At 35.9% G+C, this 26,042-nt stretch overlaps 1 protein-coding gene across 1 annotated transcript in view; it reads right to left on the reverse strand.

Annotated features, from left to right (window-relative positions):
* Positions 1 to 26,042, reverse strand: part of CSRNP3 (cysteine and serine rich nuclear protein 3) — a 204,749-nt gene that overhangs the window by 149,956 nt on the left and 28,751 nt on the right. Inside the window, exon 3 of the mRNA XM_005202483.5 lies at positions 17,346 to 17,434. Coding sequence (XP_005202540.2) covers positions 17,346 to 17,358 — 13 coding nt within the window. The 5' untranslated portion in view covers positions 17,359 to 17,434. The remainder of the gene's footprint in view (positions 1 to 17,345; positions 17,435 to 26,042) is intronic.

Consider the following 26,042-nt stretch of genomic DNA (forward strand, 5'->3'; position numbering starts at 1 on the left):
TTTAATTCTCTCTCATAAACCTGTCATTGTGATCAGGTCAGACATAAAATTTTCAAGGCTAGCACACAAATTCTTTCTCCCTTATGAAAACTTGCCTCATTCTTGATCCTATCCTTGATGACAAGAAGGTCATCTTGTATATCATCTGTCCATTTGTAGACCAAATGGGTCTATAAAGGGAGGGCATCTAAATTTTGCCAAGTTTATTTTACAACCCACTGCCTAGTTCATGATTAAGGCTGAGATGACAAATTTTTCATCTTAACCTCAGGAGGAATATGCTTTATTTTCCTTCCAAAACGGGTTTTACAGAATTTTAAAATGTGACTCGAAAAAATATCTAACACATTGAGAATAGACCTGGTCCACAACATAAAAGGAGTTATGAAGCTCCAACTAAGTTTTTCTTCTTTAGTCTATGAAAAATATGTAAAATATTCAAGTGTTTTTCTTCTTCCTAAGAATATGTTAGAGTCTAACACTTTTAACCTATATCTCTAACAATGCATTTTATTCATTTAAATAAGAAAACAAAAAAAGTAACAAAAATGTGGTAAACATAATCCAGTGAATGTTTATAATCTGGACCATATAATATATCTCTATTCTTAAATTATACCTAAGGCTTATACACGGGCTTCCCAGGTGTCTCAGTGAAAAGAATCTGCCTGCTAGTGCAGGAGCTGCAACACATGTGAGTTCAGTCCCTGGGTCAGGAAGGTCCCCTGGAGCAGGAAATGGCAACCTGCTCTTGTATTCTTCCCTGGAAAATTCCACTGACCGAGAAGCCTGGCAGGCTGCAGTCCATGGAGTCCCAAAAGTCAGACACGACTGAGCAACTGAGCACACACTCTGAATATAAATGTATGAAAATGGTTTCTTAACTAATTTTTTTATAGAAAATTTCAGTGTTTTGGATGTCTATAGTTTAGCTTTTTATTATGAGTTGTGTATGCTTGCTCTAATAACTTAAATATTATAGGAATATGGGTTTGCTGCTGCTACTGCCAAGTCGCTTCAGTTGTGTCCAACTCTGTGCGACCCCATAGACAGCAGCCCACCAGGCTCCCCCGTCCCTGGGATTCTCCAGGCAAGAACACTGGAGTGGGTTGCCATTTCCTTCTCCAATGCATGAAAGTGAAAAGTGAAAGTGAAGACGCTCAGTCGTGTCCGACTCTTAGCGACCCCATGGTCTGCAGCCCACCAGGCTCCTCCGTCCATGGGATTTTCCAGGCAAGAGTACTGGAGTTTAAAATACATGAAATCCATCATAATCCCACCCCAGAAAAGACAGTTACCATTACCAGTTTGGTACACATTAACACAATGCTCATGCATTATCATTTTAATAATATGAGAAAATTATTCATAGAAACATGGAAATATTTTGCCACTTTCTTTTTTCACTTAATATTTACTTAATATATTTCTATATTAAAATGCATTTGGGAGAATGGCATTGAAACATGTAAAATATCATGTATGAAACGAGATGCCAGTCCAGGTTCGATGCACGATACTGGATGCTTGGGGCTATAGCACTGCGACGACCCAGAGGGATGGTATGGGGAGGGAGGAGGGAGGTGGGTTCAGGATGGGGAACACATGTATACCTGTGGCGGATTCATTTTGATATTTGGCAAAAGTAATACAATTATGTAAAGTTTAAAAATAAAATAAAATTTAAAAAAAAAGGAAAAAAAATAAAATGCATTAGAATCACCTCATTCTTTTATTAAAGAGCTATGTAATATTTCATTATATATATTTACTATAATTTACTAATCCATTATTGACAGTTATTTGGAAGGTTTCCTATTTTTCACTCTTCATCAGTTTATCAGTGAACATCTTTTTATGCTCTTATATGAGTGTTTCTGCAGAATAACTTCAGTGAGATGGAAGATTCAAAGGAATTATTGTGTTAGTAAATATTGGCAAAGTACCCTCAAAAAACATTGTAAAGAATTGACATGTCTACTGATAGTAAATAAGAGAATCTGTTTTACATACTTGCTAATGTTTTTAAAATCATGCAATAAAAATTTTTTTGAAGCTGGGGTTACAAATCCAGATGACTTCAGGGCCACATAGATAACAAAACATGTTAATGTCTTATGCATAGAATAAGGAAATCGGAACAGTGGATACTCAGCAAATTAATTTTTTAAAAAGCCAACTATAATAGCCAAAAAAATATATCTTGGGTTTTCAGGCTTCCAGTTTTCAGCCTTTGTCTTAATGGAATATATTTGTTTTAATTCTTTAATTTTAAAGCATAGGTCTTTACTAAAGAGAGCAATACAATCTGTGATAAGATCATTTCACCACATACATTATCTTTATCGTATTTTCTTCCTTCATACATAACAGATACATTGAAAACAATACAAAACATAGTCATATTTTGCCCATTAATAAATACAAGTAAAAGTTTTTATCAACTAGGTGCAAAGCTTTCAAATTTAAATATGTTCATTTTAATATATTCACATATCAGTAATAGAGGGAAAGAAATGGAAACACTACTTGTTCTGAACATAAGCAATATTCTGCTAAGATTTATATTTGATTTAGTGAAACGTCCTTGGGAAGAAAAAAGAAATTCCATTATTCTAGCTTTATAAAAAGCAGAAGAGGAAAATTTTAGTTTCCTTTTGATAATGGTGGTTATCTTGTCGTCTGCGGGAAAGGGTGAAGGCCAGGGAAAAAATTGGTTCCACTTTCATTTTTCTAGTTCCACTGCATCAATAAACTTCTGGACGTTTCAGTACAGCACACAATGTGAGCATGAGGCAGCTTGGCCTCTGTTAGCACCTTGTTATGCCCTTTAACCTTATAGGGATGTCAAGTTGAGGTGGCTAAATAAGGGATTCCCATTGTTACAGGATGCATCAAAAAGTGAATTTCAAAGCAGAATGAGTTTCCCAGTCAGTCTCACATGAGGGTGATGCTGATTAAAAGGAGAGTTTGGAAATAACTCTTGTTATTATAATTCTACTTTTGTGTTTTTGACTGTTATTTAAGCTGTATTTCATTTTTTAGAAATCTGAAAAGTAGAATACCTAGAGATAAAATTGCATCTATTTTCCCAACACTTTCCATTTATATTTACCATCTCTGCTGGATGTAAAAGAAATTAGTTACATACTGTTGACAACTGGAAATCAAACCTATGTTGAAGACAATCCCTAAATGTTTATCTTCAAAATGTACCATATTATCCTGGTTTTAAAAATCATTTCAGAGAATAAAAAACTTTGAAACTAAGGGATTTTTTTAGGTGTTCTGAAATAAGTTCCATCTGTCAGTTTTTATTTTTTCTTAATATATGAGGCCAGGAGAGAAATACTGCAAACCATAGATCCATTTCTTTTGATTCTTAAAGGTAATCATGAGTGAGATAAAAATATCATTGTTTCAGGAATGTATGTCTTAGAGTAGGACAGAATTGTCAAAGAGTAACACAGATTTTTAGATGCTTATGTTTGGCTTGATGTTTAAAACCTAAAAAAAAAAAAAAAAAAGAAAATCAAACAACTAAATTGGATAGGCTCTAATTAAAATGAAGAAGAGGCAGGAAAACATAAAGCTATAATATTTTGTAAGAAAAAAAAAGTCCAAGGGGCCTCTTTATTCATCATATTCATAAAGTTTTTTTAAAACTAATTAGAAGAGAAAAATTCCTTTTTAACATCTGTTATTATATTTAAATATATACTTTAAATTCATCCTGAAACCAAAACCAAAACACAGCTTGTAAATTTTATTCATTCATTTGTGTACCCATTTGTTCTTATACAAACCATAATGACGACTTTCCTTAGATTTTCCTTACATTCTATGTCTGGAGTTTCAAATAACTAGAACTATGATTTTATTAAAATCAGGAGAGTAATTCACTATAAAGTAATCAAACATTTGAATGGAATTTTTCTCTCAGATTTAGACTTCTGGTCCTTCTATCAGTATTAAAACTAATTTACAGATATTCCAATGCATATATAAACTGAGTAGCTCCTTGAAAAGGGAGTTTTTAAAGGACTTTCACCGTCTGAGCTTACAGAATTGGAGTGTACAAACACAGTCTAGTGGGGCTTCCCTGGTGGCTCAGTGGTAAAAAAAAAACTGCCTATCAATACTGGAGATGCTGGTTTGATCCTTGGGTAAGGAAGATCCTCTGGAGAAGAAAATAGCAACTCACTCCAATATTCTTGTCTGGGAAATTCCATGGACAGAGGAGCCTAGCAGCTATAGTCCAGCGGATCACAAAAGAGTTGGACACGACTTAGTGACTCAAGAACAACAAAACACTCTATCCTTAAAATTTAATTTCCTTTGAAAAGGGATACTCTCTTTTATAAATTCTTGTAGATCTAGTCTAAGACAATGTTGCATTTTTACTGTATCTGGGAAACTACAAGCATGCGTCTGTTAAAACTTTGTATTTCTCATGATTTAAAACCACTTGCAATGATGAACATCACTTAAGTATAATTTTTTCCTCTACTGCTTTCTATTTGTCTGTCTCAGATTTCCTCTAACTCTCATACATGTCGTTTAGTAAACAAAAAAGAATTTTCCACCTTAATTTAAAATTTTAATCACTTCACAACTACCTTCATAAATGTGGGTAAGAGTTTGGTAAAATTTTACTTTCAGTTAAGATGAACAGAGTATCTATGCCCAAAATTTTGCCATATGCTATGGATAAGAAGGCATATTCCCTGTCCTTGCAAAGCTTCAGAACAATGGTCTTCAAGCATGGCAAACCATAGATTCCCACCAGCAGAAAAAAGAATTTCTGCATGAACTCTACTCTTATGAATATATATATATATATGCATTTATACATAATACAATGTATTATTGTACAAACATAGAAATTAGAAATGAAGAACAAATATAAATGGAGACAGTAATATTTTTGTTTCTCAAAAGACCTTGTTGCTCATTTCTAGGTTACATTCATTATACTTTGGAGCTCACTGGTTTTGAGAGGAGGATAACACAGTAAAAAGATAATTTTAAAAAAGCAGTTAATTATCTGATAGACAGTAAACATGAGGAGCTAGAATATGGAAAAAGCTCTGAACAAAAAAACCCTTTTCTGCTTGAGGAATCACTAGATCTAAGACTTTCAGTATAAAGAGGAGCTAGCAAAGCAATAAAAAAAGAGAAGAGGATGAACAGAAGAGTACTATAATCAGAACAAGCATCTACATCAAGGCACAAAGTTATAGAACCAAAGGGGTGAGTATAAGAGTTCAGGATGATGAAATGCAGAACCAAGGTTGAGCACAATCAGTGAAGATGCTGAAGAAGAATGCAAAAGGCAGGTTCTTGAGACAAGCGACTTGGATCACATCAGTGTAGGAGACATTGCTGAAGAAATGTAGGAGGGTGAAGGAAGACATTTGTTTTAGATTGAGTCTCCGGGGAGCCGTGTTGAGAGTGGATTTGAAGGGACACAAATGGAATCAGGAAAACTCATCAATTAGGCTGTCACCATATCCAGCTGAGAGATGAAAAGCAGCAGAATTGAAGTGGTGGTCATGACAGTGCAGCTCTCAGGAGGGGATGAGAAGAGCATGAAGAAAGACTCAGTCAAATTTGGTTGTAATTTTCTGGAAACACTGATGAGTGAGAAGCTTCCTGATTTTCATGACTGGCTATTCTTAAATGAGATGGTAAATACAGCAGCAGGAAAAGGTTTGAGACAGAAAGGAGATAAGCAAATTTTTAAAAATTAAGATTTACATATTAATGAGAGTTCCTTGGATTGCAAGGAGATCAACCAGTCCATTCTAAAGGAAATCAGTCCTGCATATTCATTGGAAGGACTGATGCTGACGCCGAAACTCCAATACTTTGGCCACCTGATGTGAAGAACTGATTCATTTAAAAGATCCTGATGCTGGGAAAGATAGAAAGCAGGAGGAGAAGGTGACAATAGAGGATGAGATGGCTGGATGGCATCACCGATTCGATGGACATGAGTTTGAGCAAGCTCCAGGAGTTGGTGATGGACAGGGAAGCCAGGTGTGCTGCAGTCCATAGAGTTGCAAAGAGTCGGACACAATTGAGTGACTGAACTGAAGATTTACATGATATTAACAGATAAACAGATAAAGAAGATGTGGTATATATATACAGTGGAATACTATGTCAAAAAAAGAATGAAATTTTGTCATTTACAACAACATGGATGAACTTGGAGGGCATTGCTGCTGCTACTGCTAAGTTGCTTCAGTCGTGTCCAACTCTGTGCCACCCCACAGACGGCGGCCCACCAGGCTTCCCCGTCCCTGGGATTCTCCAGGCAAGAACACTGGAGTGGGTTGCCATTTCCTTCTCCAATGCATGAAAGGGAAAAGTGAAAGTGAAGTCACTCAGTCGTGTCCGACTCTTCGCAACCCCATGGTCTGCAGCCTACCAGGCTCCTCCGTCCATGGGATTTTCCAGGCAAGAGTACTGCAGTGGGGTGCCATTGCCTTCTCCATGGACGGCATTACTCTAAGTGAAATAAATGAAAGAAAGACATACTGTATGATATCACTTATATTTAGAATCTAAAAAATAAAATAAACTAGTAAATATAACAAAAAAGAAGCAAACTCAGATATAGAAAGCAAACTAGCAGTTACCTGTGGGCAGAGGGAAGGAGGAAATGGAAATATAGGGAATGGGGATTAATAGATGTATTAATATTATGCATAAGATAAACAAGCTACAAGGATATTTGTATAGGGAACATAGCCAACATTTTATAAAAATTAAAATTGGAAAATATCATTAAGATTTGTGAATCATTATGTTGTACACAAATCTTACATAATATTATATAACTATATCTCAATAGAAAAAAACTATGAACATTTAGAAATGAAAAAATCAAAACCACTTGCCATTCTATCTTTGAAAAAAATCTGTATTTCAAATACTATTTATAATATTTAATTATTATAAAATAATTTAAAATATTTTAACTTCTCTGTCATTGATCTACTTTAATGCTCTTTTTATATATTATCTCCACTTTTTCATGTCTATTTTTCTCATCGAACATATTATGAGTATTTTTCATGTCATTAAAATTTTTTGTAAAAGAAATTTCAGTAGACGAATAATATTTTATCTTCTGGATGTACCACAATTTTTCAAGCAATTCTATTACAGAACATGTTTATTATTTTCAATGATTCAAATATTTATATATAATGCTATGATCTGGAAATTTATTGTTTGTTTAACATAATAAAGCATAAGCATATGGACCTTTAACATATTTTGCTACTAACATATTTCCATTGACAGTATATGTCAGTGAAACAGGTAATAAAAAATCTGTGCTAATTTGATAGACATAAAATTACAACACTTTATTTTCATTTCTTTGAGTACTGTTAAAGATGAAATTTTTTATATGTTTATCAGCTATTTATATTTCATTTTTATGCATGTTGTTCTTCCATTTTTTAGCCCATTTTTCTATTGGTATCTTATTGATGTTCATATTAATTTGTGAATTTCTTTAAATAATATGGCTAAATAATAAAGCTAACCCTTCACTGTCATCTATGAAATAATGTTTTAAGTAGTTGACTGTTTATCTTTTTATGTAGTTTATGATTTCCTACACCTCCATATTCTATTTTTTTTTAATTACCCAATTTTTGGTAATAATAAGATCTATTTTTCAGAAAATTTGGAGACTATTGAAAAACACCAAAAAAGCAATAAATTAAATCTACATCCAGCCACTCAGACAAAACCAACTTTCTATATGTGTGTATGTGCATACACCCATACACACATGCATTTATTTAGTCATCATTTCTTCCATGCATATTCATCATTTAAAAGCATAAATGGCATCATACTGCAAAAACTGTTTTATAGCCTACTTTTGACTTATTGGTATATTGCAGATAATTCTGCAATAATAAAATATGCTGTGCAAGCGTCTTTATTTTAACCATCTCAGGATATTACTTTAAATGGATATTAAATAATTAATTTATTTACTTCATTATTATCAGACTTGTAGATGTTTCTTATTTTCATTTTTTTAAGCATTATCTTAATAAACATTTTTGTATACATAGTTTTGTGTTCATAATTGATTATTTCATTAAGGTTTTTAAATATATGGAATTCCTAAGAAGATGCAAAGAATACAATTATCTGACACATAATGACAAATTACCTTCTAGAAAAGTTGAACCAATTTACTTGTCCATCCCTATATTATGACACAGTCCAATTCTCCACATCTTCACCAATAATAATCCACTTCTATATTTACAATGTGTCAGACTTTATATCTACTTAATTGATAGAATATCTGAACATTAAAAAATTTAAACAGTTTGCATAAATCCTCAGAGATAAGAATGAACTCAAAGTTCAGGCTGACCTTTAAATTGGTACTCTCTTTCCATATGCTACACTATCTTGAAAAGTTTTATATACTTATATGACCATTATTACACATCAAATGTTTCTGGTTACTTAAATTATTTTAATATATATATATTTTTAATTTAGAGGTGACTAGAACAATTTTGGAGAAGGAAATGGCAACCCACTCCAGTGTTCTTGCCTGGAGAATCCCAGGGATGGGGGAGCCTTGTGGGCTGGCATCTATGGGGTCACACAAAGTCGGACATGACTGAAGTGACTTAGCACCAGCAGCAGCAGAACAATTTTTGCAAAAAGTTCTCAGAAAGCCTTGCTGCAGGTTGAGTCTGCCCAGTTGTGTCCAACTCTTTGTAACCCTATGGACTGTAACCCAACAGGCTCCTCTGTCCATGGGATTTTCCAGGCAAAATATTGGAGTGGGTTGTCATTTCCTTCTTCTGGGAATCTTCCAGACCCAGGGACTGAACCTGTGTCTCCTGCATTGGCAGGCAGATTCTTTACCACTGAGCAACCTGGGAAGCCCCAGAAGGCCTTAGAAGTTATCTTAATGAAGTTTATATTTTCTTTTTTTTAATTTTATTTTATTTTTAAACTTTACAATATTGTATTAGTTTTGCCAAACATCCCTAATAACTCTATATTTTAATTATATTGACTATTTTATCTTATATATTCGGTGAATATGTTTTCAAGTGTTTTTTAATTTAAATTTAATTTGAGGCATTTAAAAATGCATATCAATGAACTTCCAATCAAAATTTCTGCAGGATTTTTTGTAGATATTGACAAACTGATTTTAAAATGCACAGTGCAAAGAAATTTTGAAAAAGAAGAGGACACACACTATCTGATCTCAAGACTTGCCACAGAGTATAGGAATCAAGACTGTGATAATGGGAAAAATTACAAATGCATACATCAGTGGGACAGAAATGAGAGGCCAGAAATAGACCCAGACAAATGTGACTGATTTTGATGAAGGTGTAGAGGCGATTTAATAGAGAAGAGAGAGTCTGTTTAAAAAATAAAACATCTGGATGTCTGTATGCAAAATATTGAACCTCAATCTCTTACCCTATATAAAAATTTACTCAAAATTGATCATACATCTAAATGTAAAACATGATGTTGTAAAACATTTTGAAGAAAAACAAGTGAAAATCTTTGTGACCTTGGGATAGGCAAAGAGCTCTTAGATACAACACCAGAATCGTAATTCAGAAAAGAAAAAATTAATACCTATAACTTCATCAAAGTTAAAACCTCTTATTCTTTGAAAACAAAGTCAAGAAAACAAAAACAACAAAAGGAGAAAATATATGCAAATGTCACATCTCCCAAAGGCTTTTTATACAGAACATTTATAAAGAACTCGCAAAAGCAAACAACAGAAAACAACTCAATAAAAAAAACTGACAAAAAAATATATACAAAGAATTCTTAAAACTCAACAATAAGAAAAAAGATTAAAAAATGAGTCAAAGACCTGAACAGACACCTCACCAAAGATATACAGATGGCAAATAAGCATATGAACAGATGTTCCACATCATATGTCATCAGGGAAATGTAAGTCTTAAAAGTGAGATACCACGAATGGCCCCAAATCCAAAACACTGACAACACCAAATGCTGAATAAGATGTGGAGCAATGGCAATTCTTTATTGCTGCTGGGAATGCAGAATGGTACAGATACCTTGAAAGACAGTTTGGTGGTTTCTCACAAAACTAAACATACTCTTACCACATGACTTAACAAATACACTTTTTGGTATTTATCCAGAAGGTTTGGAAACTTAAGTCCATGCAAAAATCTGCTATTGAATGTTACTAGACGTTTTATTCATAAGTACCAAAATTTAGAAGCAACCAAGACGTCCAACAATAGGGCAATGGATAAAGTGTGATACATCCAGACAATGAAATATTTTTTAGTACTAAAAATAAATGTGGCTTCTTAAGCCACAAAAAGACATGGAGGAAACTTAAGGGTATATTACTAAGTGAAAGAAGTCAATCTGAGAAGGTTATGGACTATACGATTGCAACTATATAACATTATGATAAAGGTAAAAACTATGGAGACAGTAAAAAGATTAGTGGTTGCCAGGGACTGAGGGTGGGGAGGAAAGAGAAATAGGTAGAGTACAAAGGATTAGGGGTGTAGTGAAAATACTTTGTATAGTATTACAATAATGGATACGTGTCATTATATATTTATCCAAACTCATACAATGTACTGCACCAAGAATGAAACTTAGTGTAAACTATGGACTTTGAGTGATTTTGATACGTTAATGCAGATTTATCAGTTACAACAAAGGTACCACTTTGTTAAGGGATGTTGGTAATGGGGGAAACTATGCATGTATCGGAGAAGGCCATGGCACCCCACTCCAGTACCCTTGCCTGGAAAATCCCATGGACGGAGGAGCCTGGAAGGCTGCCGTCCATGGGGTCGCTGAGGGTCAGACATGACTGAGCAACTTCACTTTCACTTTTCACTTTCATGCATTGGAGAAGGAAATGGCAACCCACTCCAGTGTTCTTGCCTGGAGAATCCCAGGGATGGGGGAGCCTGGTGGGCTGCTGTCTATGGGGTCACACAGAGTTGGACATGACTGAAGTGACTTAGCAGCATGCATGTATAGAGGTGGGAAATACGTAGAAACTCTCTGTACTTTCCTCTCAGTTTTACTATGATCCTAAAACTGTTCTAAATAATTAAGTCTTTTTTAAAAAATTGGACAAAACATTTGAATAAACACTGCACAAAAGTATATATAGATGGTGAACAAGCCCAAATAAAAATGATCAATATTATTATTTATTGCTGCTGCTGCTGCTAAGTCGCTTCAGTTGTGTCCGACTCTGTGCGACCCCAGAGACGGCAGCCCAACAGGCTCCCCCGTCCCTGGGATTCTCCAGTCAAGAACACTGGAGTGGGTTGCCATTTCCTTCTCCAGTGCATGAAAGTGAAAAGTGAAAGTGAAGTCACTCAGTCGTGTCCGACTCTTAGCGACCCCATGGACTGCAGCCCACCAGGCTCCTCCATCCATGAGATTTTCCAGGCAAGAGTACTGGAGTGGGGTGCCACTGCCTTCTCCTAAGGGCGTGCAAATTAATAAAAAACCACAATGACAATTAGAATGGCTAAAATAAAAATAAATAAAAATTGATAATACAAAATGCTGCTAAGTGTGTGAAGCAGTATGAATGCTCTTACATTGCGGATGGAAATGCAAGATGATACCAACCATTTAAAGCTTCCCAGGTGGCACTAGTGGTAAAGAACCCACCTGCCAATGTAGGAGCCATAAGAGATGCGGGTTTGACCTCTGGGTCAGGAAGATCCCTGGAGGAGGACATGGTAACCCACTCCAGCACTCTTGCCTGGAGAATCCCATGGACAGAGAAGCCTAGAGGGCTACTGTCCTCTGGGTTGCAAAGAGTTGGATGTGACTGAAGCTACTTAACACGCACTCATCAACCATTTTGGGATACATTTTTGCAGTGTCTTAGAAAGTTATAAACATACGTAACACATGACACATAATTCCACATAAGCCTTTACCCATGATAAATGAAAACTTAGGTTCTCACAAAAAATTCTAAACAAACGCTTCTAGTAGCTTTATTCGAAACAACAAAATCCAAACAACCCAAATGTCCTTTAAGGTATAAACAAACTATGATACATCCATACAATGGAATATTACTTAGCAATAATAAGGAACAAACTATAGAAATATACCACAGTATAAATCTATCTCAAATGCATTATAATTAAGGGAAAGAGGTTGGTTACAAAAGGCTACATTCTGTATGTTTCCATTGATATGACATTCTAGAAAAGGCAAAACTATAGTGAACTAAAACAGATCAGTTGCCAGAGATTGGGATGGGGAGGAGCCAACAAAGTGCAGCTCAAGGGAATTTTAGGAGTGATGACACCATTCTGTATCCTGATAGTGGGGAAGATTACATGACTTTATGCAATTGTCAAATCTCCTGTAACTATATACCAAGAAGAGTGAATTTTAGCTTGTAAATATAAAAATGAATAAATGATTTTTCATTTTTCTTTGCTTTCCTGCATTGCTTAAGTGCTTCCCTAAACCAAAGACACATAAATATCTGTGAGTTATCGAGCTTACTGAATGTTCAATAATAATTTTAAAATATTTAAAGTAATTTAAAATATTTTAAATCTTTATCTGCAGTTTAATATGGTAGGATGTATGCTGCTGCTGCTGCTCAGTCGCTTCAGTCCTATTCGACTCTGTGTGACTCTATGGACTGTAGCCCACCAGGCTCCTCTGTCCATGGAATTCTCTAGGCAAGGGTACTGGAGTGGGTTACCATGCCTTCCTCCAGGGGATCTTCCCAACCCAGGGATCAAACCCAAGTCCCCTGCATTGCAGGCAGATTCTTTACCACTGAGCCACCAGGGAAGCCCATATTATGTATAAGGTCACACTTTATTTTTCCCCAAGTAAAGAATTGTTCTAGTACCTTCTACTAAGTAAGCTATTGTCCCTCCTACTTTTCCCCATTCAAAATGCCTTCTTTATCAGACACTAACTGTATACGTGGGGTTGCTAATAGACTTCCATTGGAAGGCCTCCCCCATTGACAGATGATTATTTCTTTGTTGCATTTTATGATCATATGTATATAGTGTCTGTTTTTGAACTTTGTATTTCCATTGCTCTGATGATCTGTCTTCGTGTCTGTCCTTACCAGGCATTAATATTCTGTAGACATGTGTGTGTGTGATATGCAATTCTGTAGTTAAATCAAAGAACAGGGTTGGAGTCACTGCCACTTATGTCTTTAATAAACTCTTAAGTATGGCTTTGCTTGATCACAGATGGCCAGGAGGGTGGAGAAGCAGGAAGCTGAGGGTGGGTCTCTAGGGAGCACTATCCTCTGAGCAGGAGTAAAATACCAAGACTTGTTGCAGGCATGTTGTTTGGTTTCTACAATATTTATTGTTTTCAATGAGTTGATTTCACTCATTTATATTACTTCTGGCTGCCTATTGGTATTTGAGTTATGGTTCTGACTTTGGGAAAGAATACAGAAAGAAGAGCCCATGAAAGGAGAGTTTGTGAAAAGGTCTCCAAGGGATAAGTAGACCAAGAGGGAGGGGTGTCACAACAGCCCAGGAAATGAAGGAAGAAAAATGAAGTTAAAAGTGTCAAATACCCCTGAGAGAGCCAGTCAAGATAAGGGCAGCGGGTCATCTGAGCCTTTAGAGAGAGCGTGCTCTGTTAAATGGGGTTAGATATCAGATCGCACTGTGCTGAGCAGGGCCTGAGTCTTGGACGCTGGAGATAATGAATGTAGACCGCTGCTATGGAGAGCCTGAATGAGCTGGGGAGCAGAGAAATTGGATGGCAGCAGCGGTGAAATCCAGTGAAGGGGAGGTCAGTTTGCTTTTGTTTGTTGACTTACTTTTTTGGATAGAAGTTTGAAGAGCATGTATAGGTTGAAGAAAAAGGGTCAGCAAAGAAGAAAATATTGAAGGTAAAGGATATAAAAGAAATTAATGGTAAAAGCTTTAGCATCAGTGATAGGGAATAAAATCAAATCTGGGCTTTGCCTTGAATAGCAGGAAGGACTTCTGATCCCTTAAGATTGGAGGAAAGAAAGAATGATGTTAGATGTTGCTGTTTGGTGCTGGAGGGAATCACAAGGGTGCACAAGGAGCTTCTGTACAATGACCTCAATTTCCTTGTCAAAATAGGAGGTTCACTGAGAGTGAAGGGCAGGGATTGTATGGCTTAAGTTGGGCAATAAACTTTTGAAATGGTGGCTGACCACAGTTAGAGTGAGAGGATTAGTGAATGCTACTGAGGGACTAAACTCAGATTAGAAAACCATCTATCTGCAGAGTGGTATAATTCACTCCTATAGCGTTCATGGGCCTGAATTTAAGAAAAGAAATTTCTTATATGAATTCAGGTTTGTGTGTACAGTGTTCAAAGGACAGGCTGTAGAAATGTGGAGAGTAAGCTCCTGGTGTCCAAGCCAAAGTCCAAGTAAGGCTTGGGAAAATGGAAAGAGCCACGGATTCAAGAAAAACAAGAGTGAGAGAAAAAAGATTTATTCATTTGTAGCTTAAGACCTATGTGCTCTTGCTGCTAAGTCACTTCAGTTGTGTCCGACTCTGTGCGACCCTATGGACAGCAGCCCACCACGCTCCTCTGTCCACAGGATTTTCTAGGCAAGAATACTGGAGTAGTTTGCCATTTCCTTCTGTGACTCCCAATAAAAACTTATGTTTTAACCTTATTTTTTCCTTTCCCCTAATTTTCTAACTTATTTCATATTCACTCATTATTCTGTTAGACACATTTTAGATACAAGGACAGATGAAAGCAAATGAAACTAAAAACATATACAGATGGTTAGAAGTGAGTTTCACTTTAACAATGGTGGCTGGAATTTAAAGTGTCTCAGTTGAGCTTTGATTGAGAATAAGATGCTGTTGGTGGTTGGAAGGATTTCTGTTGATATGGGGTGGATGTTTATTGAGGTTGTGGAGGTTAGGATGTGATCAGTGATTCTCATGTTGGGATAATTTTTCCCAAGGGGTTATTGGGCAACGTCTGGAGACATTTTTCGTTTTCATGGCTTGAGGGGTGGAGTCCTACTTGTGGCTAATGCTGGAGATGCTGCACCTTAAGACATCAACTTTTTAGAAGCATTTTGTGAGAAGCATAGTGCTGTGCAATCCATCTCCAGCGGAGTTTAGACTCCCACTCCACTGCAAATCTCTTTACTTACCCAGCTATTTGCATATGGATTCCTTAGGGGTTTATAGCATTCAAACCTACATTACAAGCATTGAAAATCTACATGCCTTTCTAGGTCTTTGGGGAAATGATTTAATTCTCTGGTTAGCTTAATAAAGAAGTTGCCTGTACAGGAATAAGAAAAGCTAAGTGGGCAATGCTCACCTTTGTTCTTTTCATGTGTTTGCATAACTATTTTCTACAACATTAAATTTGCAGTTGTGGCAAAAAAGAGACTTTTCTTTCTTAGAATCTCATATTACTTACTTGTATTGTACTTGAAGAGCTTTAATAAAAGGTCATTTGAATGTGGGTTGTAATGGAGCATCACTCCCATTGGTATAAACACTCAGTATGGTTGGCTAATAAAAGCCATAATGTGAACTTATGAATAATCCCCAAATAATTCCCCCTGTGCTTTAGGATTCATTATTTGCCCTTTTAAATCTAGCCTGTCTTTTTAAATATGTGTTGCCTGCATTAATAATACAATTAATTTCCCAGTAACACATCAGTTGCACAGTTCTTGAGAACAAGAACCGTATCTTATTCATTTTGAAACAACCAAAGCTTCACTCAGCCCATTGTCTTGCATATGGTAAGTCCTAAATAAATTTTGAATGATGTATTCTTGGATGAGTGAGGAAAAGAAGATTCTGAAGGCAAACACGATCAAGGCAATCAAAATAAAAGATCATTCCAGAGAACAGAGTAGTTGTTACCAGAAAGGAAGGGGCTGGGAGGCAGTGAACAGGTAGGGGATGGGTAAGGAGGCTCAACTGTATGATTACAGATAGAAATTAAATTTTCTACAGTGAGCATGCTATGTTTTATATAGAAGCAGAAATACAATGTACATATCTAACTTATATAATGCTATGAATCAATGTTACCTCAATAAATGCACAAATAAAAATAAATAAGAATCATTAATATATTTCATTTAAAATTATTAATATTTGACACTGGGTCCCCATAATACAAAGTAGTCAGAAATTATCCACTTTCTCAAGTTATCCCATCAGAATGAACCATTTTTAACCTACATTGTAACTCAAATTTCCAAATGAATACTGTATGTTCATTTATTACTGTAATCTGTTTATTATTGAATTGTGGTGTTGAACTTGGTGTTGGAGAAGACTCTTGAGAGTCCCTTGGACAGCAAGGAGATCCAACCAGTCCATCCTAAAGGAAATCAGTCCTGAATATTCATTGGAAGAACTGATGCTGAAGCTGAAACTCCAATACATTAGCCAGCTGATGAGAAGAACTAACTCATTTGAAAAGACCCTGATGCTGGGAAAGATTGAAGGCAGAAAGAGAAGGGGATGACAGAGGAGGAGATGGTTAGATGGCATCACTAAATCAGTGGACATGAGTTGAGTCAACTCCAGAAGTTGGTGATGGATAGGGAGGCCTGGTGTGCTGCAGTCCATGGGGTCGCAAAGAGTGGGACATGACTGAGTGACTGAACTGAACTGAAGCTATTTAATAAGAGCAGGCTTATTTTGCATTGCTTTTCTAGATTTATGACTCTAAACAACTTGGAAAATTCCTCACATATCCTTTTGCTCATTCACACCAACTGTCATTTTATTGAGGTCACACTTTTTGACGAAAGTAAATTTTTTTTTACTGTACTTGGGAAAGTCAGGGAATGAGGTTCTAAGAATTTTAGAAGGATTGCTCTTTAGCGGTCCTAAACAATGTATGTATATGTGTGTATGCAGTAACATAAGATACAAAAGAAATTTAAAAATTTGCTAAATAGGTATACATTCCTTAACAAATTCAAAATAAAAATGTATAGGAATGCATAATGTTTATTTTTATCCTAACACTGTTACCCTTTAAAAAATTAAAGAAAACTTTAATAAAAAATGAATTCTATACTAAAAAAAAATTCTTGTAATTATCCCCAATTGAATAAAATGATATATGTTTAGTATAAATGAATTTCCTGAAATCTTAAAGAGATCATTTAAATATATGTATTTTATATAAGAGCATTTTTCCTTATTATCCAATTACACATTAGCAGTAACAGCATGGGGAACAGTGTTACAGTTACATCCCAGATCTGCATAACTATGAAAAGGATAATGTATACTAACCTTGAGATCTCATGAATGCCAGTATCTCCCTGAAGACGCTACGCCTCTGAAAACATCTTTTCAGTCTGTTGATATCGCCTTATTTTTTCCTTAAAAAAGAAAATATGCTTCAATATGTTATATAAGGTTATATTTTTAAGAAGTAAAGTTGACAACAAGGTGTAAATATAACACAGAGCGAAATCAATAGGATTCTTGGAATATAAAAACAAGGCATTAAATTTAGAACTGAATGATCATACTGTATATAAATTAGTGCAGAAAGAATATCCATCTTAAAAGAATATAGTACATTTCTAATCATTCATATGCTTTCATTCATTTGTTTACCTGTTATTCAATCACCAACTGTTACTAGGGACAAAAATATTAAAGGCACTTTATCTTAGCAATCAACATCACACTAAATTTAAATAACTTTCTAGTCTCCAGAGATTCATATCTTCAAGAAACAAAAATAAACAAGAAAACCAACCAAAATATTGTAGCTAGATAGTTGATGAAACTCACAATAAATATTTATTAGGATTAGTGAAATAATTTAAAGAGATGATAAAATCCTGGCAGTAATTAAAGGCTTTTATTTTTCCAGACTAAAATGCATCAAATATAATCACTTTTTCTAAAGGACTAACAAACTTTCCATTCTAATAAGTTAAGATAAATCATTAAATCCATATACAAATGTAAACTTTTTCCTTAAACACAACATAGAGAAACTTATGAACTGTGGTTCATTTGTTGTGTTTGCACAACAGCCAGGAATGAACTATCACTGATCATAGCCAATAACAAGAGCTAATGTAAAAGGGCTACGAATGGATAAAACTGCAAAAATCTTTGAGAAAAAAGTTGTCTTAGGAAAATTATGTCTCTAGGAGCCTCTTTCTCTGTTTAAACTTTACGTGTATCTTCATGGATATACATTTTAAATAGCTTTAGAATACACACAACAGTAGCATAGTGTTATCAAATTGTGGTTAGCATTACAGAGTTAATAGAGATAATTGAGTTCAGTTTGCTTCTGAGAAAGCCCAGATTCAGCAGAAGAATGAGAAATTTTGGAAAGATAGATTCAAAATTCAATTTTAAGACATTTAAATGTTAAGAATATTATGCATAACATGATGACATACTGAAGACCATTAAGGCAATAATTTACATCACCTTTGCACTTATTTTGAGGAATATTTCAGAAAATAACTGTCTTCTCTGTTATGATACATATCCTAGATTGCATGTCAAGCAACCGAGAACCAACGAGCAAGCATGCCAACAGAGCTCTACCTGTTTGTAATGTGTCCATTGAATACAGACTTTAAAAACTTATCTGAAATTAAAATCAAATACTAAAAATAAATTAGATGCTGAAATGAATCTGTCTATAAATGTCATTTATAATCTCAACTCTAATTTTCTTGTTAATGAAAATGAATCCCATATTATTTAAATGTCATTTTTATGTATTGAAGTATCATTAAGATTTTATCCTAAAAATAAATAAATTTTTGCTTCTATAAAAAAGTGGGGAAACTTAAATATAAAAACAAATCAAGAGGGAAAAAAAAGTGGAGAAACTGCTATCTAGTTCAGTTCTCCCTATCGTACAAACAGGAAGGCTACCATATATTTGTGATGTGTAGCTAACTCTAAAGGAAAAGACTGTGTTTTTTGACTACCAGTTGGAAAAATTGAAATTTAAAGCATAATTGCATTTTACAACCAAATAAATAAAAGACTTTCTGTAGTCATTTAAGGTAGTCTATAGAGTAAAGCAAAAATATTGGTGCAGAGTACATCATGAGAAATGCTGGGCTGGATGAAGTACAAGCTGGAATCAAGATTGCCGGGAGAAATATCAATAACCTCAGATATGCGGATGACACCACCCTTATGGCAGAAAGTGAAGAAGAACTAAAGAGCCACTCGATGAAAGTGAAAGAGGAGAGTGAAAAAGTTGGCTTAAAACTCAACATTCAGAAAACGAAGATCATGGAATCTGGTCCCATCACTTCATGGCAAGTAGATGGGGAAACAATGGAAACAGTGTCAGACTTTATTTTGGGAGGCTCCAAAATCACTGCAGATGGTAATTACAGCCATGAAATTAAAAGATGCTTACTTCTTGGAAGGAAAGTTATGACCAACCTAGATAGCATATTGAAAAGCAGAGACATTACTCTGCCAACAAAGGTCCATCAAGTCAAAACTATGGTTTTTCCAGTGGTCATGTATGGATGTGAGAGTTGGACTATAAAGAAAGCTGAGCGCCGAAGAATTGATGCTTTTAAACTGTGGTGTTGCAGAAGACTCCAGAGAGTCCCTTGGATTTCAAGGAGATCCAACCAGTCCATCCTAATGGAGACCAGTCCTGAGTGTTCATTGGAAGGACTGATGTTGAAGCTGAAGCTTCAATACTTTGGCTACCTGATGCGAAGAACTGACTCATTTGAATAGACCCTGATGTTGGAAAAGATTGAAGGTGGGAGGAGAAGGGGACAACAGAGGATGGAATGGTTGGATGGCATCACTGACTCAGTGAACATGGGTTTGAGTCAACTCCAGGAGTTGGTGATGGCCAGCGAGGCCTGGCATGCTGCTGTCCATGGGAGTTGAAAAGAGTCGGACATGACTGAGCGACTGAACTGAACCGAAGTGAAAATTACATACCTGTAATTAACCTATAATTCAGACTTGAGGCTAAGGAACCCTCCGTGATGGGAAAAAAAAAAAAAAAAATGGACTCAAACTCTGATCTGTTTGAAGGTTAAGGATGTAAAAGTAAATTTGGTGGGCAGGATTGATCCTAACTCAGGTCAGTCAAGTTCCTGAGAGGAAGTCATCACAAAAGTAAAATAATTTTAGAAGAATAAGGCATATTCAATGCCATGTTCCAAGACCTGGAGATATGAGAATCAACACCAGTTCTGGGCACAGTGTGCAGTGGCTGAATCTGGAAACAATTCCAGTTCAGCACCTTGGCTCTCTGGATGTGACTAGGAGACACTGGCTGTGTGAGACTGTGTGAAGAAGTGTGTCTCCACAAGTGAGAAAGAATGTCAAGAGGGGTGGAGCTAGGATCCATCAATCAATAGCACTCACTTGAGACCCAGGCAATGTGTAGAGGAATACCACCTAGATGATATAACCCAGGAAGATGCAGAGGCTGCTGGTCTTCCTTTGGAAGCCCTGTAGGCACATCTACATTCCTACATCTATGGGAACTGCCACTTTCCTGAAATCCTATGTCTATGATGTAATCATGCCTTAAGTAGGATCCCCCCTAGCGTAGCCTGTTATACTTTTCGTGAATGAGATTGCAATCCCATGGGCAGCCTTAAGAATGACAAGTGACATCTGGGACTGATTTGTGGATACATATAACTATCTCAGGAACTATGAAAAATATTCAAGGAGGGTGGCATTGATGGAATGGAGCATGTATACTAATATAAATGTTGTGTTCATCTAAAAAACCTCAGTTTCTGCTTATGAGTTCCATGAAAAACAAACTGACATAAACCTACATTATTATTTTAAAACGTGCACCTAATACTTACAGTTCACATCTGGTCTTTCCTCATACCTGGGGTTCAGTTGAGAAATTCCCTGAGAACCGTTTTTTATTTACAGAAAGTTTTGCAATATTGCAGGGGGAAGGTGAATACCACCTCTTCTAGTTCTAGGCCCACACACATTACTGTAAATCAGCCTAAGATCCCAGAAGCCATTCGGAGTGGCAAGCGAGGGTCAAAGAACTCTCCCATGTTTGTCAACATTTTCTCTAAATGGTACCTTTAGCAGGTCAGTGATGCACCAAGCTCTTGATGGCATGTTTTAATCAATAGCCATGCTAGACTTCACTGAGGTCATTGAAGGTCACATCTCAGTGGTAGCCTTGACTGAGCTATAAGATCAGTTTGTGTTGTTTTTAGTGGGTGATTCAGTGCTTAGATAGGATGAGATATAACTTGCTTATAACACTCTTTTAACTTGCTCCCATCCTTAAAATATTTATTTTTCTTGCAATTGTGTGGGGATTTTTCAAACTAAGCTTGTTCCTCCAAGGATCACGGAGTTTGAGATCCTCAAGTTGATCACGTCTACATATCTAGGAGCCTGGCTTATATCACAGTTTCAATATGTCAAAAGGAAATATTCTATGAACACAAGTGAAGAAATGTGAATTGTCTTTTCTGTGCTTCTAAGGTGATAATACAACTTGTAAGTTTGGTGCAACAGTTTAGTTACATTTGCAACTGCATCTCAAAACACAGTATTGTGTATTTAATATGCCTGCAACCAGCAAAAGCATCTTTCACTCTGAAGGACAACTTCCTGGACAAAGGAATCTAGCAGGAAACACCAATCTGTCATGTACAGTTTGGCCCTCTTTTTTAAAGACAATAAAACACCAATGAAAATCACATTGATTCTATTTAGATTTATTTTTTTAAGTAACAATACCACTTCGATTTTGTACCTACATGCACCTGCTAAAGTACAATTATCAAAATACATGTAGCCTTAATCCATTTTTCCTAACATGTGCTGAACTATATAGTGAACAGTATCATATGACCAAAGAACTTTCTAAGATTATAATAGTACTTAGTCATTCTATTTCAGTAAAAGTGGGCAAGAGTTACTGAAACAAATTAAATCAGTCCTAGTTAGGATATTTATATATCAGGTTCACCATGGGATTCTTCCACTCAATCAGCTGTGCTCTCAAGTGTACAAAACAAATCTCTGAAATAGTTCAGATAGATCTCTATTTAAAGAATGGGGAAAGACATAACTATAATTACTAGGAATTTGCAAGAGCTAAAATAAAATTTGGGTGAAAATTTAGGTAAAAATTAAAAACCCAAAGAAGTAGATAAATTCCAAGAAAATTGTAAGTTAGCAAGACTGACCCAAGAACAGGTGCAAACTTGACTTGACAGATTATTATAAAAGAGATTGAAAATATTTTCAGATTCCACCATCGCAAGAGCAGATAGCATCAATAGGGTGCAGGGAAGCCTTAAAGAATCTTTACAGTAAAAGTCTCCAATAAATCATACACTTCATCAACAAGAAAGTTTCTTGACCTCTACATATTTTTTTCTCATCCCACTCACATTCACATTTCCCCACTTACTGAATTTAGGGTCCATTATTCATCATTGTGGTCTCTCCCTCACATATACACTCACCATGATGGCCTTTTTCCTTTCTTCTTCAAATAAATGTGACAAAAACGGCTAGTTGAACTCATCTCTCTTCCTACTATGAACATATTTTCAGCCTCTCATAGCTGAACAGATGATAATGACTAGAGAAAATGTAGGCTCTTGCAAGTGGGTCCACAGTAGCTGTGTCTGACAATCTTGTTACATTTCCCTTACTAATTCATGCTTCAACTCTATACCACAAAAGGCATCTTTACTTCTTTTCAACTGTCCAACATTTCTTCCCATCTTTTCCAACTCAGTTTATGATATTGCTTCTAAGAAAATTGAAAAAAACCCTATTCAGTTTCCCCTTCTTACCACAATATTGTGTATACTCCTAACACTTATACACACGGAGTCAACCTTCAGTCCTGTTATGATGGAGAAACTGTTCTTTCTCCCACCTAAGGTGATTTCCTTCTCTTAAGCTTTGGATTTCACTTCCTCTCACCAGTGCTAGGTCTTTGCCACTTTAATAATCCCCTTTCTCTTCTGCATCATCATTTCCCCCTCTTTTTACTGGATTGTTTCCATTTGTCTGTGAATATGCTGTAATGTCTCCAAACTTAAAAATAAAGTCCCATTCCATCAGTTTCCCCATCTCACTATCACCTATTTCTCTACTCCATTTGTAGCAACTTCCCAGAGGAAGGTATTTTCTGTTTCTCAGATGTAATTTTACATTGAACTCCCCCAAATTAGGCTTAATTTTCGCAGTTCCACTGAAATAACATTTATAAAGGTTATCAGTGATCTTGAATATTACCAAATCCAATGGTAAATTGTCAGTCATTTTTTTCCCTTAATATCTCAAGAGAGCTTGACTCAGATATCCTGTATTGACCTCTTCCTTTACCTGGTTTGTAGGATACCACACATAAGGTAGGATTTTCTCCTCATTTGCTGCCCTTTCTTAACTTCTCTGTCTGATTTCTTCCATTATACCTAACCTCTAAAGCCTCTTGTGAATTGAACTTTGAGACTTTTCTATGTGACTCATAGCAAAGCAGATCTGGTCCTGTGTCTTTAAATGCTACTATTTATTCGTGAATCCCAAATGTAGATATGTAGCCTGAACCTCTTCTCTGAGCTTTAGATTCTTATACTCACTGTCTACTCTATAGGTCCACTTACATGGCTAATAGGCTTTTCAAATTTAACATATTAAAAATAGTAATAATAACAAAAGAAAGATAGAAGGAAGGAAGGGAGTAGGAAGGAAGGAAATTGAGAAGGAAGGTAACATACTCCAGGCTTCCTCCCCTTCCTCCAGTCTTTCCCATTTCACTAAGTTGCATCACCATTTACCCAATGACTGGTATTAAAAAACTTCTTTGAGAAATGGCTAATTCTAGGACTGGGGCAGGTAAATATCAGATGAACCTGAAGGATCTTACAGTGATGAAAAGTAAGAAAGGGAAGGAAAAAAAGAGGCACAATCATGTCAGAAGGACATAAGAACTGACCCAAAAGAACTCTCAGTGGTCAACGTTGGAATAATTTAAGCAAGAAAAATTAATGACAGTATTAGATTATAACCCAAAGAATAAAATAAATATCTATGAGTCAATACTGATATAAATAAATGACTGAATCAATGAATAGAGGAGAAGGAACAAATCTCCCTTACATTAAACAAATTATGTGATATATTTATGACTTCACATAAAAATGCATATGTGTCTGCATAATAAAAATTATTCAACAAAACCAATTTTGAAGCACAGAACGGTTTTTAGATATTGGGTCCACATTTTTTTTTTCAAGCAGAAACCAACTTTTAAATATAAAATTAATTGAAGGGCTCTTAAATTTACAGAGAAAACAGAGAAAGGCAGCTAGAATTGATCAGATTCCCAGGAAGTGCTTAAATTCTTACAGATGGTCCTAGGAACACAGTTAAATTACAGACTATGTTAGTCAGTGTACTTTCATGCTCAGTTGCAGAAAATAGAAATCAAACCTAAAAAAAGAAAAGCAGCATCCACTGACAGGAATGAAAGAGGAAGATCTTTACAGCATTTGTTCCCTCCACTTTCAGTTAATGAAGCAGTCTACAGTATCTACTTTAATTATTTAGATTCTCTCTCATGGAAACCATGCAGGGTTACTATTCTGCAGGGTAGGAATGCCAAAATAAAGTCTCGAAGGCTTGCTTGCACTGCCCTGATAACTTCCATTATCTCAAAAGAAATGAGAAAAAAAAAAACCCCACCAATTTGTTACATAAGAATGTGTCCTTATCTTCTCTGCCACCATAAAATGTAAGAAGCCTCACCAATATTTCCCTGTAGAAAGTGCCCAGAACCTAGTTAGTACTTAATGTTTTTACATACTTTTTCCATATTTCAGAAGCAATGCATGTAGTAGCAGACAGATCTTGGGGATATATAATTATGTAATTAATCTGTCCCCAAATCGGTCTGCTTGTAACATGAAGGAGCACATCCTGCTAATGTCAGGTATAATGTAAGGATGAAGAAAAGAGGGATGCAGTCTAGATATTATATTAGAAAATTTTGTTACAGATCTATCTGTTGCTACACTTCATGATAAATGACTTAATAATAAAGTAATTTTACCATAAAGTGAACAATGAATGAAACTTGGGTGGAGATATTTACTAATAAGAGTAGACAAATGAAGATTCAGTGCAGTTCAAGAAAAGTATTAGTGGCACGACATCGTTAGAAAAAGTGCTTAGGTTCTGGAGTACCAAAGAACAGAGGTTGCCATCATTTTTATGTTTTCATCTTTCTTACTTCTGTGACTTTGGGCACATCAGTTTACTTAACATCAGTTTCTTCATCTATTAAATGGGCATATGAACTTCAATTTTGCATTTTGTAGTGAAATCAGTGGTCTCAGGTGGCATTGGTATTAAAGAACCTACGTGCCAGTGCAGGAAATGTAAGAGATGTGGGTTCAATCCCGAGGTCAGCAAAATTCCCTGGAGGAGGGCATGGCAACCCACTCCAATATTCTTGCCTAGAGAATCCCATGGATAGAGGAACCTGGCAGACTACATTCCAACAGGGTTGCAAAGAGTCAGACATGACTGAAGTGACTTAGCACGCATGCACACACTCAGGGAAGTCAGTAGACAAGCAATCCGGAAATGCAATTTTCAGAGAAAGGACAGAGAATGAATACAAACGAGTACCTAGTTGACACACTATGAAGACACGAGCTATTTCACCACCTAAACTACTGGAGCCAGGGGTGGAAGAGACAGCTTCTTGTCTTCAAGAATATAGTGCTAGGAAGCTATGTATGTCTACATGTAGGCAGATATCTTTCATAGATCTTAAGGGAAACTCATAACCCCATATGCAGTGGGAGAAAGTAAGGCCCTCCTATAGTGAGAACAGAGCCAAGTCATGGGGGTGGGAGAATGCACTGAGGTTGTTATTTGAGCCCTAGAACCATTTTTGCCTGCTATGATCTCACCCATGTCTCTCTCAGTTACATGAACTAA

Source organism: Bos taurus, chromosome 2 (genome assembly GCF_002263795.3).
Source record: "Bos taurus isolate L1 Dominette 01449 registration number 42190680 breed Hereford chromosome 2, ARS-UCD2.0, whole genome shotgun sequence".
Lineage (NCBI taxonomy): Eukaryota > Metazoa > Chordata > Mammalia > Artiodactyla > Bovidae > Bos > Bos taurus.